The sequence below is a fragment of the Culex pipiens genome, chromosome 2 (genome assembly GCF_016801865.2).
Source record: "Culex pipiens pallens isolate TS chromosome 2, TS_CPP_V2, whole genome shotgun sequence".
Taxonomy (NCBI): domain Eukaryota; kingdom Metazoa; phylum Arthropoda; class Insecta; order Diptera; family Culicidae; genus Culex; species Culex pipiens.
In genome coordinates, this window is record NC_068938.1 from 118,910,867 (window position 1) to 118,928,758 (window position 17,892).

Genomic DNA, 17,892 nt, shown 5'->3' on the forward strand with positions numbered 1-17,892 from the left:
CACGCCTGAGTGACAGTGCTCTCCAGGGTGGGCTCCACCATCGCTATTTTCTTGACTCTAGTCCCGTAGCCGTAGCCTGTGGGCTGAAATCCTCCAAACTTCGTCAATATGACGTCGTCGTCCTTGGGTGGATGGAGGGTTTGGTTTGGGCAACTTTTCGACGATATTCGCCACCAGCCTCTGCAGGGACCATACAAACAAAATGTAACAGAGAGCAGAGCAGGACGCCAGAACGACAAATCCTCTGGCGAATGACTAGCACAATTTATTATCGCAGTCATAATTTGATAATGTTTATAATGAAATAATCCTCCCTTTTGCCGAGCTTGTATCAAAACGAGCAAATTTGTGCTCTTCGAAACAAATCGGGTGGCGTGCCAGCAGCAGTCAGTATCTACTCGCTACGGTACGAATAGGGCAGAAGAAAAAACTTTCCCTAACGTCAATTGTAAGTAACCAGTTGGCTAACAGCCATTGATACAACTAACCGGGTTGAATCGTACCGGCGACCAGGCATCCACATTCCTCTTGTTTTATGTACCTTAACATGCCAAATCGCAACGCAAGAGCAATATTTCACTAAAATCACGCTTAAAAACAGAACTTGCTGTAAGATAGCACAACGACGACGATTTGGCACCGATGCTGTAAGCGGATGCAAGAGCAATTCAATGATAAATCTACAAATAAGCTAGAGTAGGTAGACGGCACAGGCTGAACAACGATAGTTCCGTCTGTATGTCCGTGTGTATGTGTAACAACTGTATGGATGTATGCATGTATGTTTGGGCTGAGTCCTTCCTAACTAACTGGTCGAATTTCATGGCGGAAACCGATGCGATGCAACAAATTTGGTTCTCGCTCTGGTCGTGAAACTTTGGCTAAGGTACCTGGCCGGAAGTTGTTATTGCATTAGATGAAACTGAATATCCCTTCGCTGTAATTCGCTGTGAAAACGCGAACATTGGATAAACTGCTAAAAAAGGTTCAGTTGCTGTCATGGAAATGCAGTTCATTATTTCGATGATTTGAGTGAGAGTATCGGAAGATACAGCCAGGATGGAATCGTTATGATGGCACTACCAGGCTAATAAGACAAACGGAAATAGTCAATATCCGAGGTGCATTCTACTCACTACTTGGTTTCTGAAATGGTGTACGTTTCGAGCAGCTTATAACGTTATATTTTAGGATATGTAATGAAAAATTAATTTATTGTAATACTTTCTTCTTGAGTGTAAGTGTCATTATTTGTTCGTTTTTAAGTTGAATGCTTGAATGTCTGTGAATTAATACTTTTTAAATTTCATATAAGATATTTAATTTTTAAATAAATTTTTTCACTTCATAAAAAATCTAATTAGAATCATTCAATTGAGTGCTTCTCAAAGGTATCTCTATTCGATTTTATTATGTTAACGTTCAACATTCATAAATACAGATAACCAAAAATAATCAAAAATAAAATTTCTCTACCGCACCCTCCCACTTCATCACTACTACCAACGGCAATCCTTCTCTGACAAAGAAGATGATTATGATAGGCCAAGTATTCTATTGAAAAAGACCCAGTCAGCAAAGATCCGGAATGCTGTTGCTGCTGCTTCGCTTGAAGAGTGAGCTCCTTGCCTTTGCTTCTCACATTTCTCCTAATAATTGCCAAGTGAGTAGAAGTGACGAAGGAAAGTATTCAATCGAAAATTATAATAATAATAATAATAATAATCCTCAACACGGTTCTCTCCTTTCGTTTCCCAATTTCGTGGCCAATGGGCCGCTCTGCTGTTAAGCTCTGGTGTAAGTCGGTCGATATGGATCGGGGGCGTTCGCTTTTGGCCGGGCATACTTCTTCAATCAACAATCCGCAAAAGGCTTTGTGCTTTGAACCATTATTCTATGCTACTGCTGCTGCTGTTGCTGCTGCCGGCGCTGTCCAAAGTAGGTGGATTGAGGTTTGGGTGAGAAAGATTTAGTGGCTTTGGCGCTGCATACATGTGCAGCACCTTACCTCACCGCACCTCACCTTAACAGCAGAGGAGAGGGGATGCTGAGTTTATTAGTCACTCTGCGGCTGCAAGCATGACTAATTGGATTTAAAACACCGAACAACATGAAGGGCTAACCACCAGCCAGCACGTGTCACTTTTTCCCGGGCACGAAACCACGCGGTCGGTCGCTGGCAGGGAGGTGAAATTTGATACCGTTTTGAAACAATATCGTAAATTTGCCACCGGTTCCCCTCCGCCGTGGCAACCATCGTGTCTTTGGTGCTCATCGTTTTTGAATTTGCCACTCAATTCGACTCATTTAGTGTCAATAATTTGGTAATCCGATACCCACTTGGGCGGTGTGGGGGTTGTGGCAATGAGTGGCGTTTTGGCAAAATATTTCAACCTCAATGGCCATCCATTTCTAATTGTATAGTGATAGAAACAGTGCAAATAATTAATTTCAGTCAACGTTAATTGTTTAGACCCTGGTTAGTGTGATTGCTGGGTTTATCAACTTTCAAGAGTCATTGGATCTATTGTCTAATTATGTAAACAAAACCTGATTTATAAACTATTTAAGTTACGAGTGTGTTGTCTACTCACAGTCAAAAGAATTAATTAATTTGATGAACTATCCTTTCGAAAAAATATGACTGTTTATTTTTATAATGCTACTCATTCAAAAACTTTTATAAATTTTTTGTTGAATTGATTTTAAATACACCAGAATGTTTCAAATATCTTAAAACGATTGAAAGAAAACAAATTAAGGTTAAGGTTGACTAATGATTGATTGAAATTTATAAGATCCTCTAAATTGACAATATCTCATGATAGTGATGCTAGATCTTCAAATTCAAGATTAAGTTTCAATATAATGCTGTAGTTGGTATCTACAGTATACCACAATACCATCGTATAAACGACTGAGGAACGAAGTAGCGTTCACAACACACAGCGAAAGTGGATTGTAGTAAGTAGCTTGTGCCTCTAGTCAGTGCTCGGTATCAGTATTACACAGAAAAAATCTATTCTCGTAATCGAAGGAATTTATTCATGAGTATGGTGCATTTGCACTATAAACGTGAACATATTCCTTTGTGGTTCTCGCATTCGTGAGTTTAATTAACGATTTTGAGAATTGATTTTTTTCCGTGTACGATGCCTCTGTGCTCTCTTATGCTAACTAGATAGGAAAACCAGCAAGCTTAGTACAAGTGAGCACAGAGGCATCGATTAGCTATCAGTACCCCTCTGCACTAGGTGCTCCATAAAAAAAGATGCGGGGTAAAACGGAAATCTCACGCTGTTATGTATCACCCATAAATGCAATAATCCTGCCGCCGGTACCGTGGTTACTAGATCCATCCAGCCGTATAGTGCCATGTTCCGTCGGTTCTTGCGGAGGTTCTGCGGGCGAACGTAGTGTTGGTGCGATGTCATCCCACCACAACCGGCAGGTTTCTATGGTAGCAAGCCATGGAGCACGTATACTACCAAGCAATCGTCGTCGTCATCTTCTCCACTAGAAGGGTAAACTGCTACAACTTGGCGCGTTCTCTGGGGGGACCGGATCTCCCAGCCTGCTATGACGGATTGACCTGCGCATGCGAACTAATGGGCAATTTTTCCGTTATGCCACTTTTACTGGATGTTTTTTTATGATGTCCTTGTTAGCACTTTTTTTCTTTCGCTCTCGCTGAACTAGTGCAAATTTATGGAACCAAAACTGGCTGCAATAAATTGCACACAAATTCAAGCATCTTTCACTGTAGTTTTTTGCACATATAAAAAAAAACCCGTATGTAAATTGAAAACAAAAATTTTAATTAAATAATTCAATAAGTACTACGAAGCAGATAAAAAAGTCTCACAAAAGGAATTTAATTCAGATCTGTCTTCCCAACCAGAGCGGAGCAGATTCCTCGTTGAATGTGTCAGCGTGCTCTCGAGTAGACTCTGCGAGAAAGTGTGAATGATTCACGAAGAGGAGAGTAGCTCTGAAATGTATAACCAACCACCACCACAGCACAGCAGTCGTCTGTACAGCAGCAAGCAAACTGAGTGGCTCAAGTTCACAGGACCTGGAAGTGCCACCGGGGGAAAGGAAGTGGGAGAAAAAGAAGGTGAAACGGCCAACAAAAGGAGCGTGATTGTTAATTAAGACAAAAGCGCGCAGCCATATTGGAAATATTTTGCCAACACAAACACCTTCGTTTTATTCTGGAGTGCGAATTTGGCTTGCCTTAAATTTCCTTAAAGTGAAGAGATTAAATTACGATCCTTGTTGTTTTGCGAGTAGCATCAGCAGAGTGCGAATTTCAACCCGACGGCATCAACAGATTTGGGTAGAAATTCCTACGTTTGACGACTATTGTATGTTTTGAAATGTCTGGTGTGGCTCATGATTCTCACCTGGACAACTCAAAACAATGATAATGAAATTTTTAGAATATTTATGTGACAGCGATCAACGCCCTGAATATCATTATACGCTTGATTTTCTTTTGTTGGTGCTGTCCTAAATGCAGTTTAGCATATAAATTTTACTTTCCATGTGACGCGTTCTGGATAATTGTTCTAATTGAAAACAATATTTCATTTTATCTACCACGTACCTGTATCCTATCCTCTGGAAGATCTGTTTTAAGCGATAGCATTTCTCTAGCATATACATCTGGGTAGTGTGCTTCTTTGAAGGCTTTTTCTAGCTCGTCTAACTGGTAACTGGTGAATATCGTTCGGCTGCAAACAAATATAACAGGGAGTTATAAAAAGGCCGTCGGTACTAATGGGAGTAGGATGCTGGAATCAATCAGTGTCAATATTTAGGGATAAACATTTAATATTTTCATTACAAAAATTGAGATTGAGCAATGGTTTGTAATGATTCAATTCAACAAATATGTCTTATTCGAATAGAAAACGAAATTTTCCAGAAAATAAGAACAAAACGGCCTGAACTTAGAAAAGCGGTTTAGCTCAAAGAAAAGAAGAGCAACACGAATCCGATTTCTCGAGGCTTTGCTTGAATTTCTTCACTGCTGCAGTGTTCTAAAAAATCCTTGCTAGCTGCGTGTCCTACTGTACAATTTAGATGCAAGTAAGTGCGTATTAGGAAGTCCAGAATAAAGGCAAACATTTTAAAATCTTGCTCCTCGAGCTAAAAATTGTTCTTGGTTTATCTGACCTCTAGTCCAATATTAGCAAATTTGGTTGATAGTGTAGGATGAAGTATGAGAAGATTTGGCAGCAGGGTGCGCTATTTCAAGTGAAATATTCCTTAAAGTTAACCTTTCATGAAAAATTTAAAGCTGTTCAATTTAAGGGTGGACAATTTTAACACCTTAGTTTTTTATATAACTAAAAAACAGTTTTTCGCTCTTGAAGTAATTTATTTCTGAGAAAACTATGTGCATTCATGACTTTTATGTAAACTTGATATAAGTTTATTTGATTTGGCCGTAGAAATGATGTATTTGTGAGTGAGATTCATCAACATATGTAATAGTTCTTCTACAGATTTGAAGCTTACCTATGCCTCCGCTTCTTTTTCTTTTTCTTGCCGTATCCATTGATATTTTCTAACGTGTAATCTTTGCTGGAATCCACTCCTCCTGTAAAGAAAAGATGAAATTTCATTTCAGTAATTATAGCTGATAAATATGTATTTAAGAGCATACATAAATATAATTCAACGCACCGATAATGACTAAACAAACTTCATACAATTTAAGAAATTTCAGACTTCAGATCCTCTGTAATAAATAACTCTTAGCTTTACAAAAGCCGACTCGGTCCTAACCAGGTCCCAGCACCGAAAAGGACCTAATAAAAATAATTTTATGAAAGAAAAATTAAATTAGGTTGTTTTTCGGCTCAGCAGTCAGAGACAAATTCAAAAACTTGTAGTTTTTTCTTTATTCCGACGTTTCGACGCGATATGCGGTCTTCTTCAGGGGATTCTGTAGGGACATTAACAAAAACATAGCAATACGGAAATCATCAAGTCACAATAGTACAAATCTTACAGAAAATACAGTTTTCATGTCCGGGGGCTTTTCAGCTAAAGCTGCATTTGTCAGGGAAGGTAGCATCAAAAGGTGCTGTGAACATGACCAGAAAATGTGTTTAGATAGTTGCAAAAAAGTGGAAACACTAACATAATTACTGTCCTGGAGCGCCAAAACAGCTAGATCTTCGATCAACAACGAACACGGAGCAATATCACCTCAAGACTAACCGACAAATAGAAAAACTAGACAGACAAAACTTTGCATGCAACTTGCATGCAAGGTCGTGTGGGTACTGCTGGATGTTATCTAGACGAACAGTACTAATCCTGCACTTCTTCCCTGACATTCGTGTTTTGTTTTGGTTTTGGCTTTCGTTTCTTCGTTTTTACCAAATGCAAAATTCCACCATAAATCGAACTCAAACCTTCAACATCACTCCTTTTGTTGACAGTTTGATCCGTAGTGAAAATATGACACATTTCTAGAATTTCCAGGGCAGGTTTGGCTCGATGTTGGTCCAGGATCTCGGTCTTCTCCAGCGCGAAACGGTGTTGTTCCTCGATGCTGTGTTGGATGAGGGCAGTTCGGTCCTTCAGCCGGTGAATCTCGGTGTCATCATCAGCGTTCAGCAGCTCATCCCACTTGTTGATGTCTGATTGGTGCTTGCTGATCCTCGATTTCAAGTACTGCGTCGTGTAGCCGAGTGACAAACTGTCACTTTTTACACGGGACTCACACATACTATCAAACAAAACGTTTGGTTGTAAGTGTGAGCTCTGTGTAAAAAGTGATCATTCGTTTGACAACAGTTGATGTCAAACCATCGGGGTTTCCGTGTACACAGTAAAAAAAGTCATGGTAAAAATTCCATCTAAAAAGGGGTATAACTTTTATGTCAGAAAAAAGGTTGTATTTTACCTCTAATAGTATGTAAATTGCCATCTGGTAGACACCAGGAAAAAATATCTGTAGTCCCAAAAAAAAAAAAAAAAAACCAAACCCGCGATAGTTATATCTAGCTTACTTAGTCCGCGCCCTAACCCGCACGGACAACTCGCCGCTGTGAAAATTGGAAGATCAAAGCTGATGTACCTATACGTATCTCGTATATCGTATATGTACCGTATATGCAGTAAATACAGTATACAATGTACGGAACACATAGAGGCTTAGACTAGGGCTTAGATCGTAAAGTTTTCACAACGGTAGATTGGCCGTGCGGGATGGGGCGTGGGCTAAGTAAGGTAGATATAACTATCGCTGGTTTGATATTTTGTTGGGATTACAGATATTTTTTTCTACCGGCTGCCAGATGTAAATTTACACATTATTAGTGGTAAAATCAATGCTTTTTTTTCTGACAAAAAAGATGTACCCCTTTTCGGCTTCAGCTGCCGATCCCTAAGTTGCTATGGGGCGCGGGTTCGGTTCCCGCCTTATCCTCCTGGCCTTCTATCGGATGGGGGCCATTTGCGTAAAAGAGGTATTGGGTGACTCACCACGTATAACCTTCGGACGCCTAGAAATGAGCAGAAACTTGCAACAGAGCCCACAAAAGACCCGGGGGTCGTCAAAGTGAATTGCTTTTTATTTTTGTTCTTTTTTTTGCTTTTGATCCGAATATCGCGGTTTCTTGGCCGAATTTCTTAAGTGAAGTGTATTGAGAAGTCGACAGTAACAAATTATGAAGGCAAGTATTTTTTTAATATTTTGGGATGGCTGAATCCGATTATGACTTCTACTAACATTTACTGTGAGTTGCTCAATGTAATCCAAAATGGCGTCCATTATTGCGTTGGTGGAATATTATCTGATTGTCAAAACAAATGGTAATAAGCTTGCGCCTGACAAATCTGATTATTTTGATGGCGACCAATATATTATTAATTTAAACAGAACAGTCAAGTTTTGATTATAATGCAAGATAATCATATAATGCGCTAATTTAAACATTGATGTACACATTAGATATTATCAACAAAAAAGTTCAAGATTATTGAAAGGTAAGTCTTCTTATTCTGTAAAAAATACAAAGAGGGCTGCTCTTCGTCTGATTCTGAAAGTGTTCTCCCAACCGCAGATAGATTTGATGTGTCTCGAATCAACAAATTCATTTAACCTCGCCTTTACGACCGATCAGGACAAAAAATGTAAAGTAGTTGATTGCACATAAAAAGAAAATCAAATAGATTTAGCAAGAAAACAGCATAAGAAAAGTGGCGAAAAAGGGCTAGATAACGATTGCTCTGGAGCGCGTCGTCGTCGATGGAGACTATTCACTATTCACAGACTATTCACAGATCCTTTCGCTGCCAGAGCTACTATTTTATTCATCATATTGTACAGCTGAGTCTCTATCTCTCACTCGTTGAGCGCTTGTTGGCTATAGTGAATTTGGTTGAGTGGGGTGAAAAAATGCGCATGAATGGTAAAAGGTTGCCCGGGAGTCGTGATCTCATCCTGGGTTGGGTTTGTTAGTTTAAGGTACAAAGGGGCAATAGTAACGAAAAGCTTCGAAAAGCTGAGTCAAATTCGTATCATCACAAGAGGTATTTACAGTGCACATTCTTAAAATAACCTTAAATTTAGAATAAATTTAACTAAATTTGTTCGAAACTATGCTATCCAATTTTAATCGACAGCGAAGTTCTATTTTTGTTGCAAAACTTCAACCATCCATATGTTATGCAAAAATATATGCCAATAAAAAAGGACACACCCAAACCCAGCACCTTGTTCACACAAAGCCTTATTCACTTTTTGATGTAAAAGGGTTGGTTATTGTGACAATTTGATTGCGGGTTGAAAGCGTGTCAATTTTCTCGAATTAAATAACTATCGCACAGGGTTGTCACAACCGTGCCATCTGAAGCTGCTTTTCACAAATTTGTAGCAGTCTGGTAAAGAAAAGAAAAAGAATAAAACATATTCCAATGTACTTTTAAACCTCGGCGCTTCTGTCACAGCAGCAGCAGCGAGAGTGAATATGTTGCGCCTTTTGTCGTCCTGTCAACCAAAATATCATTGAAACATAAAGGAAGTGGTTCCTTACACATATTCCGGGTTGCAAGTCAGAGTGAATTCTTTTTTATTTCCTTTCCCTTTTTATTTCTTTGGCAGACGGCGATGATGGTACCTTTCGAAACAGACACCTTTGCTGCAGCCAGGAGGATAATGCATCCAAAAAAGGTTTGCACAGGAAGAGCAATTTTCACGTCATGTTTTAATACATGTGTCAAATGCACGCATATTTTGGGAATTTGTGGTAAAAGGCAATTGCAAGCACCTTTTTCGTGGGATAAACGTTAGATATTTATGATTGGCAATCATATGTTGTACAGCTTCAAACGTGGTATAGATTTGTTGCAATTAAAAACTTTTAAAAATGTATTAATATTGACACACAGGAACCAAATTAGCTTATTTTTTCAGAAATTACGTATGCTTCTCTCGGAAAAAATCTCATCAAATGTTGTAGATATAATGTCCAATTAGAATCAAAACATGTAGACTCTGTCGAAATGTGCATGAATAATGTATTATGCATTGAAAAGTCATTTACGAAATGGTAGTGATTTTTAATATGACACAGAAAGAAATAATCTATTTAATGAATTATATTTGATTTCTCACAGCTAACATTGGAAACACAAAAATATAAAATTAAAAACAAATTAAATCTCAACTAGAAAAGCGTAGGTCACACTGAAAGGTGCCCAAGCCATACGACAGTTTGCTATCCATTATGAACATTCCATGGTTTCTTTTTCTGTACTCTGAATGACAATGACGACGACGACGACCAGACGAAGTAGTGAACTAATAAAACAAAAGAACCCTTCCCTGGAGCCACCATCCACTTCCTACAAAGTGTGCATAATAACTAATTTTGAGCTTCTGCGCAAAGCGAATTTTCTCATTTCCCAGTCCCTTTAAACTGGCCTGGTGTAAATGTAGTTGTACAAGAAACCAGCAACACACCAGCGACCCCCAAAACATGCACAGAGACCAGCTTTCAGCTGGTGGCGAGGGATTTCTAAATTGTGGTATGTTAGAGCAATACCACGTTGTGTACACACAACCCTTATACGAGGAAAAAGGTACACATGTGAGACCGAGACGAAACGTTTAATTTGTCGAAACCATGTACGTAAAGAATTTTCCTAATTTCGTTTTATTAGTTCTTTTAGGAAAATTAATTGCGTAATAATGAACATATATAATTCGGAATTGAAATTCTAACCCTTTCGGTAGGTTTCGGAAAACACGTGTGAAGATGTACCATCTACCGTAATCTGGTGTGAACTGGAACTAAAATCATGAAATTTCACGGAGTACTTTTCTGTGTGTTATTGTAGGCAGTTATATATCACTGAAATTTTGAAGTAATCGCAGTTTTAGTGAAAAAAGATGATTTTTTGCCAATTTCGTCATTCTCCGGTTTTTGCGCGCGGCGCGTCAAAAAACACGGATTTTATTTTCAAAAAATCATATCTCGGAATCCTGTTAATGAACTCCTCCCATTTTTTAATATTTAGTGTAAAAATGTCCGGGAAATCCGATAAAAATATTTCCAGACATAAGCTCTTTGGTTCAGACACCGTCAAAACGGCATTTTAAAGTTTCATACGCCCTTTTCATTTGTTAGGCTAGATTTTTGAAACTTTTTACCATTTTTTTAAAGGCCAACTTATCACCTTTCATTTGCGTATAAGACAACTGAAATCGGTTAAAATGGCGAGGAGTTATGATTTCGAAAACAAAATCGACAAAAATGGCAATTTTTCAGATCACCCTAACACGCCGTAGGTCACCCTAATGGCCAAACAAAAAAATACGGGTCTAATTATTTCGGCCAGGGAACCCCCAGAAAAATTTTGACCCCATGCTGTTTTCGTGGGGAATTGCTGTATAAATGAAAGTTCTTATCGGATTATTATACCACGTGGTTTATGGGCAAAAAAAACAAAATTGCAAATTCCAAAAAAATACTACTAAAAGTATCCAAAGCGATCTATACATAATTACTTTTATGCTAGTACAAAAAAATTGGAAAATATATGAATATATGAAAATACAATAGCCTAAGAATGTGTAAAATTCAACCGAACCCGATGGAAATTTTACCAGTTCCTGATGTAAAATTTAAACAAAAATTACACAGAATCTGTCACCATTCCCAAAAGTAATATTTCCAACATTTTTTTCTATATATCATTAATACATTGTCTTTTGCAACAAAAACATAGAGTAGTACGGGACAAAAGTGCGCACGGGGCAAAGGTGCGCACCAGCCTTTTTAATACTAATTTTAACCTATAATGCTCATATTAGAGTTTTCGACTTGTTTTGAGGTAAATTTTTTGAATTTGCAAAAATAATGTGAAAAAATTGGATTTTGTGAAAATTATTGGGAAAAGTCTTTTTTGGGCCATTTTGATCTAATATTTGAAGTTTACAAAATAAGGTTTACAAAACATAATGTTCACGAACTCTTTGAGACCTTTGAACCAGTGTTTAGCCCAGCCAATTACCTTGCTAACGCTTATAGAATATTTGATGTTCCCCTTCTTCTTATTTTTTACCATCGCACTAAAATTTCCATACATTTTTGTATGGAAAAAAATTCTAACTCTTTGAATAACTTTTATTTCGGACGGTATGGATCCAAAATCACAAAAAATAATATTTCTGTCAAAATTGGACCAAAATAAAACTTATGCAAAAATAGTAAGGGTTTTAGCCCATAAAATTGAACTTTAGTTATATAAGTAATACTTAATTCAAATAAGGCGATTTATCCTACAATTATCTTGATTTGGGGTAAATAACAAACCCAAATTGAAAACTCAATAAAAAACTAACTTTAACACCACAAATAACTAAACAATCACTTTGTCCCACATAGTGCGCACCTTTGCCCATTTGGCCATTGGAAGCTTTTCTCATGATAAGACGATTACAAACTATAACAAACTGTTGAACCCCTTTATTTTTGCTCTATACAATAAAAAATATGGTAATTTCACGTCTGGGAAAGATGACAGATTTTGTGTATAATCCATCCATCCATTCATGTGTAATACATTAACTTTAACTAGAACTAGTTTTGCTGTTATAAAAATGGTAGACGAATGTAAATATCTTGGTGTCATTTTAGTCACATATTAATAATTTATTGAATAAACTCAACAAGATTATTCACCCAAAATTCAGAGTCGAGATAATCGTTCTCTCAAAATTTATTGAGGGCTCAGTGCCAAAATCGATAGAATAATGGTACCAACTCACACCATCATAACAAATGAGTTCATTCGTTAGTTGAATCAATAAATCTCCAACAAGTGTCATACATCGACTTCTGACTTCTTCTTGGTCACCAAGCTGTGGTGGCCGAGGCAGCTAAGTCATTGGATTGGTTTGTCAAAGGTCTCTGGTTCGATTCCCGTTGTCGACACTTTTGGTTTTTTGTTTGACGGATGAACTTTTTTTGCAAATGAACCTCGAGAGAATAGTCTCGAGCTGTGTTCTCTGCGTCCGTGAATGGTACCACTATTCTCTCGACTCGAGACCATCATTCTCTCGGACTAGCGCTGCCAGTTTTGGGTGTTGGAATTATCTTTTATAGATAATTCCAATTGAATAATTGAACACAAATTCTTACTTATCTTACATAACTTCAGTTTATGAATCTTCTGTTATATTTTGATTAACAAACTTCAAATAGCCCAAAATAAAATCTTAAGAATAATTTATAAAAAAAAAACCACTGCGAAGTCACTCTGCCGATTTGTACATTAACGAAAACATCATTCCTGTCAAAGCTATTCATGTAATTCAAACATGTTGCTTCATCTATTTATGTTTACATGAACAAACTCATCAACATCAACACTTTATAAGAAGCCATAATTTATAAGACCGACCCAATATTTTAACATTAGCCGGCGAAAGATGCATATCTTTCAAAGGTGCTCAATTATATAATTATTTTTGGAATAGATTTGGTGATTGTCAAAGCGTATTAAAAACAAATTGCTCTCTTTTTTGAATGAACCCACTGTTATTGAACACATCCTTAAATCCTTTGATTTTCTTGTTACATAGTAGACCATTTTGTTTTCCAATCTTTTTTTTATTTCTTTTATTTATTTTTTTCACTCTTGCTTCCTTCTAAAACTATGTGTGTGTGTGTGTGCAACCAACCAAACGGGACCACGCGGTTGCTTCTTACAAATTGAGTTGTTTCCATGTATTCTAGATTTTAAATCCTATACATGCAAATAACTCGCATAGGCATTTGGTAGGTGTTAGCTCTGCCGAGCTTCGGTGACCCATTTCTACGCAGGCTAGCCGTGCGCGAGGTACTTCAGCTTGAATCGACAAGCCCCGCCCTAAAGAACGTTTGCATCAATCGGATTCAAACGTTATTTAGCACTTCTGAGTCCTTGTCAAATGGACAAAGACCCAGCACGTATATAGTTTGTAGTAGTAGTATTCCTAATTCTACCAATCCATAGGACGGGGGATCGAACCCCGGTTCGAGTGACTTTAATGTTTCGTTCATGTTTAGAGTTTCAAAAATTCATATTTCCTGATCTTTCTCGTTTGGAGCAGATGGGAATCGAACCCAGGATCATTCGCTTACAAAGCGAACACCGTAACCAGAGAGTCACGGCTGCTCCATATTTCCAATTGGAAGTTTCTCACCCGAAAAGCAGCATCATCCGTCAAACCGGCAGCGATTACATTCACTATTTCGTCACGAATCCGGCAACTTCTCGAGCCGCCTGCATTTTGAGCCGCTCAGAAATGGAGCCGCCAATCTCAGCAAACGTTGCCTACTCCCGCCCTTTTCACTCACTACTCAACTCCTTCAACATTTTCCTCAGCAATTTTCACAACTTTACAACAATACAAACTTGGAAAATCCACCCATTTTCTCTTGAAGGCCACCTCCTGTATCGGCAGAAATTTCTGACCAAAATGTAACAAATGGATTCAAAAAACTCCGTTCGGTGACCGAGATTTCTCCTCAAAGTGTCACTTCTTCACAACACCCAAATCACATGAAAACCTGCAAAAATCCGTCTGAATTCTTGTACTACTCAAAACACTACACTACCGAAAGAACTTCTCACGGAACTGTCCCGCCGGAAAGTCTAAAAATCGCGAACCGTAAAACGTTACGATGAAAAATTCGAAACGAAGAGAAATCAAAAAACGCGGAGCACAAATTCTTGTCAACCAACCGCGACCAAGGATTGCTGCGATCCTCTTGCTTCCTTCTAAAACTCAGTTTAAAATGTTAGTTTTCCGACACCATTATCTTTATTAAATTTTTTGCCTTTATCGCCATAATCTATGCACTTTTATTCATATCATTTCAGATTTCTCTTGCCAGGATCAACCAAACTCCTTCACAGGTGGAAACCAATGGAGTTTGACCGGATACCGTTAGTGAGGGTGACTATGGGTCACACCTCTCGTTATTTCTTAATAACAAAAACAATTTAAATATCATCGCAAATGTTTTATTGTAGAATTGATAACAAGCCTTACCCGACAAACTTCGTTCTGCCTTTTTTTCGTTTGTTGACGTTTTTTGATTGTTTGCTTATTCAGCATTCTGTGATCAAAATATGATTTTACGTAACTTTCTCCATACAATATGCCGATGCTCCGGAATCGGTACCAGAGTGGCCAAAGTGTGAATTAGTTAGCGTACGAAACTTCCTTGGGCTTATACGAACCCTACGCAACAAAATGTACCCCGATCCGACGCTTCGTATTGAACTGATTCGCATTCGAACAAAACCGTCGAAAATTTTATATATATACTTTGTTGATAAAGTCTGATTTGATAGTAGCATAACTTAACACAATGCAATGATCAGTCACAGTTTGGCTCAAAATCATTAAATTATTATTTTTTCTCAGTTCCTAAGGGTACAATCAAAAGTATTGGATATATTTTAAGGTTTGAATTTTTCAACTTGACTAGTTTTAGTTAACCAGACAAAGTCCAATCCTCTAATCATATCCTCTGAACGGTATCAACTTCCATCCCGGGAACTTTCAGTTTCATTACGTAGCGAGTCAGATTTTACGAGCCCCCTCCCCCCTCCACCCATCCTCTAGAGCCGTAAATTTTTGCACACAGTCAGATGTGGTGTCGGCTTGTTGTCTGTGGTGCTGGTGTGTTAGTACGAGTTCTACGGCTCTGATGGCATTTGTTTAGCCTAACCGGAAGCATCGGGTGCCTTCCTGGATATGGCAAGTTTATGTGCGTACGTACCACCACTAAACCGACCGTCTCGAATGGCCGCCCGAGGTGGAGAGCGAGCAGCACATACTCGGCAATAGCGAAGTAGAGGGTTATGTACGTATGTACACGTGCAGGATCAACGTGTGTAGGACGTGCAAATGTGTGAAAAATTGAGGCATTCACGGCATTTCACAAATTAACCATCAACTCACATGAGAGCTCCGCTTCGTTTAATTAAGGCAGAGATAATCGATAAATCACTAAACCGACGCTAGATTGAATTTAATTAAAACAATTATTGTCCTGGAATAACGTTTAAATTAAATATTTATTCACACGACACATGAGTGTGTTGCGTATGAATGGTGTGTGGGATGCGTGTATAAATTGGGGACAATTGAATTTGCCATCGATTCTCGATGCTTGAATGTTAAACAAATCTATTTCCAAACCGCGCGAATTTGTTAAAGTATCGTAAATGAATGACAAACAAATCGCAATTCAGTGTCCGCATCGTATCAGAATTTGACAAGTTTCAAAAGTTGTACGTGTAATTCAACTCCACCATTTCAAGCAAACTAATTGAGTTGCAGGCCCTCACCAAGTTTATGCTTTATGGTCAATTATTCACCATTTTCCCACACACCACAATCGAGAATGGATGTGCAGTTGGCAGCGGCGTTGGCGACGACGGGTTCCTTCTTCGGCCGGAGTAATATGATACTGTATTTTGTTACAATCTGATGAAGATCATAACATACACACGGAGTGACTGAGTGTCAACCCGGGGGTAAATCAATAGGAAACACAGTCTGTCGGCTGTCATCGTGGTGGCGGATGGGACAATTAACGTGGCACCCTTTGGACTAGGGGTACCGAGGTTTTTGTGTGCAGAGTGTTTATCTTGGCGTGCAAAGTGTCACTCAAATTCTTTCTGACCGGTTCTTATGGAAAGTTGTACCACTCACTATATTTTTTTAAGGAAAAATACGACCAATTACACAGCTAAAAAAGTAGTAATCCAGCTGCGTGTAAAAGGCCTGGGTGTAATATAAATATTGCATTATTTTATGTAATTTTATGTGATTTTACACCCTGAAATATGTAGCCCATCAGTATGGGAAACCTACATGACCGAAATGTCGAGCTCATATATGCATTTATCCTTACAGCTTTTCATCGGTCTGATGGCCGAGTGGGCTAAGGCGCCAGTCCTTACTGTTGGTGCTGGGTTTGAATCCCGTCGGTTGCAACTTTTTTTTTGTGTTTGCAAAAATTGTAAATCCAGTGTGTAATATTAAGTGTTTATTTTGACGAAGGTGATGTGCATGCTTTTGCATGCGATTTTACCATCGGATTTTTTGCTGTGTAGATATAAAATCTCTTTTGGGTAAACCGGGACAGTGATTGCTTGTATGTATTTACATTTCAACTTTAAAAAGCGATAATTTTAGATTATGATCCTTGTTTGGATCTTACTAATTTCAACATACTCAGTTTAAGTGACCTTTTTTTTGCTTTAAACAATGTTTCATTCTCCATCTGCATTGTTAAAGGTTAAGTCACGAATAAAAAACGCAGTTCAACGAGCTTAATACAACAAACAGCCAAAAATTTATCAAATTGATGCTGAAAAATATTTTTCAGTACTGCTATTTTTGGCCATAAAAAAATAGAATGATTCGTCATCCGAGAATGACAGTAATAATTACAATTATCGTTAGCAGTTACAGTGTGTAAAAAAAATATATTTACACCCCTTGGGCACTATGCACATATTGTGATGAAACATCTAAATAATTTAATGTTGACAGAAACCTAGTACTACGTTTAGTTCAGAAACTCATGCCAGACATTTTGCGACAAAAAGCTCATGAAAAGATGATTTCTATAAAAAGTTGTATGACAAATACTATTACGAAAATAAAAAAAAGGTGCAAAAAAAGTTTGTACACCTTTCGAAAAATTAACATAAATAATGTTATTTGTTGACAAATCACCATAAATCCAGTCTCCTAACTCCCAATAGGCATCCTTGACAGATTAAAAAATAATTTGGACTGAATATAAAGTTTACTAACTACTTAGTATAAAAGTTTATATAACCTGGAAATTCTATATAAAACTTATCTAAACTTGATTTGCAAACTTTTAATTCAACTAAATGTCAATATATTACCATAGAATTGCTAAATAAACATTTTGGAGTGGGTATAACACCGTTTTGGGGGTATTAGTATCGATAGAATAGATTTTTCGTTGGAATTTCGTACCAACCCGTCGTCGTCGGAAAATCCGCCGGCATCTGAACCGGTCCACAATTCACAAGTCAACCTATGTGACATCAGCAAGGGTATAAAATTTCCGATCTTTTGATACCATTCATCCAGGTTTTCTATAAAACCCACGTTTTTAAATACCTAAGCAAAAATGTTGTTATGGTTTCGTTTGAGCAACCTGCCAAAAATATATGGAATTTCGTAATTTTTGTTCTCGTGGATCAAACTTAATTTTTGCCCAGGCAGGCAGGCAGGCGAGCAAGCTCGTGAGAGAGTTTGAACCTGAGAGAGAGCACGTTCGTGAACGAATTGTTAATAAACATCGTTGTTAGGTAGCC

At 37.9% G+C, this 17,892-nt stretch overlaps 1 protein-coding gene across 4 annotated transcripts in view; it reads right to left on the minus strand.

Moving 5' to 3' along the window:
* LOC120419435 (visual system homeobox 2-like) overlaps nt 1-17,892 on the minus strand; it is a 97,745-nt gene that overhangs the window by 38,914 nt on the left and 40,939 nt on the right. For all 4 annotated transcript variants that reach the window (XM_039582116.2, XM_039582117.2, XM_039582114.2 and 1 more), the window contains exons 3-4: nt 5,527-5,608; nt 4,610-4,736 (exon numbers count right to left, since the gene is read on the minus strand). In XM_039582116.2, coding sequence (XP_039438050.1) covers nt 4,610-4,736; nt 5,527-5,608 — 209 coding nt within the window. The remainder of the gene's footprint in view (nt 1-4,609; nt 4,737-5,526; nt 5,609-17,892) is intronic.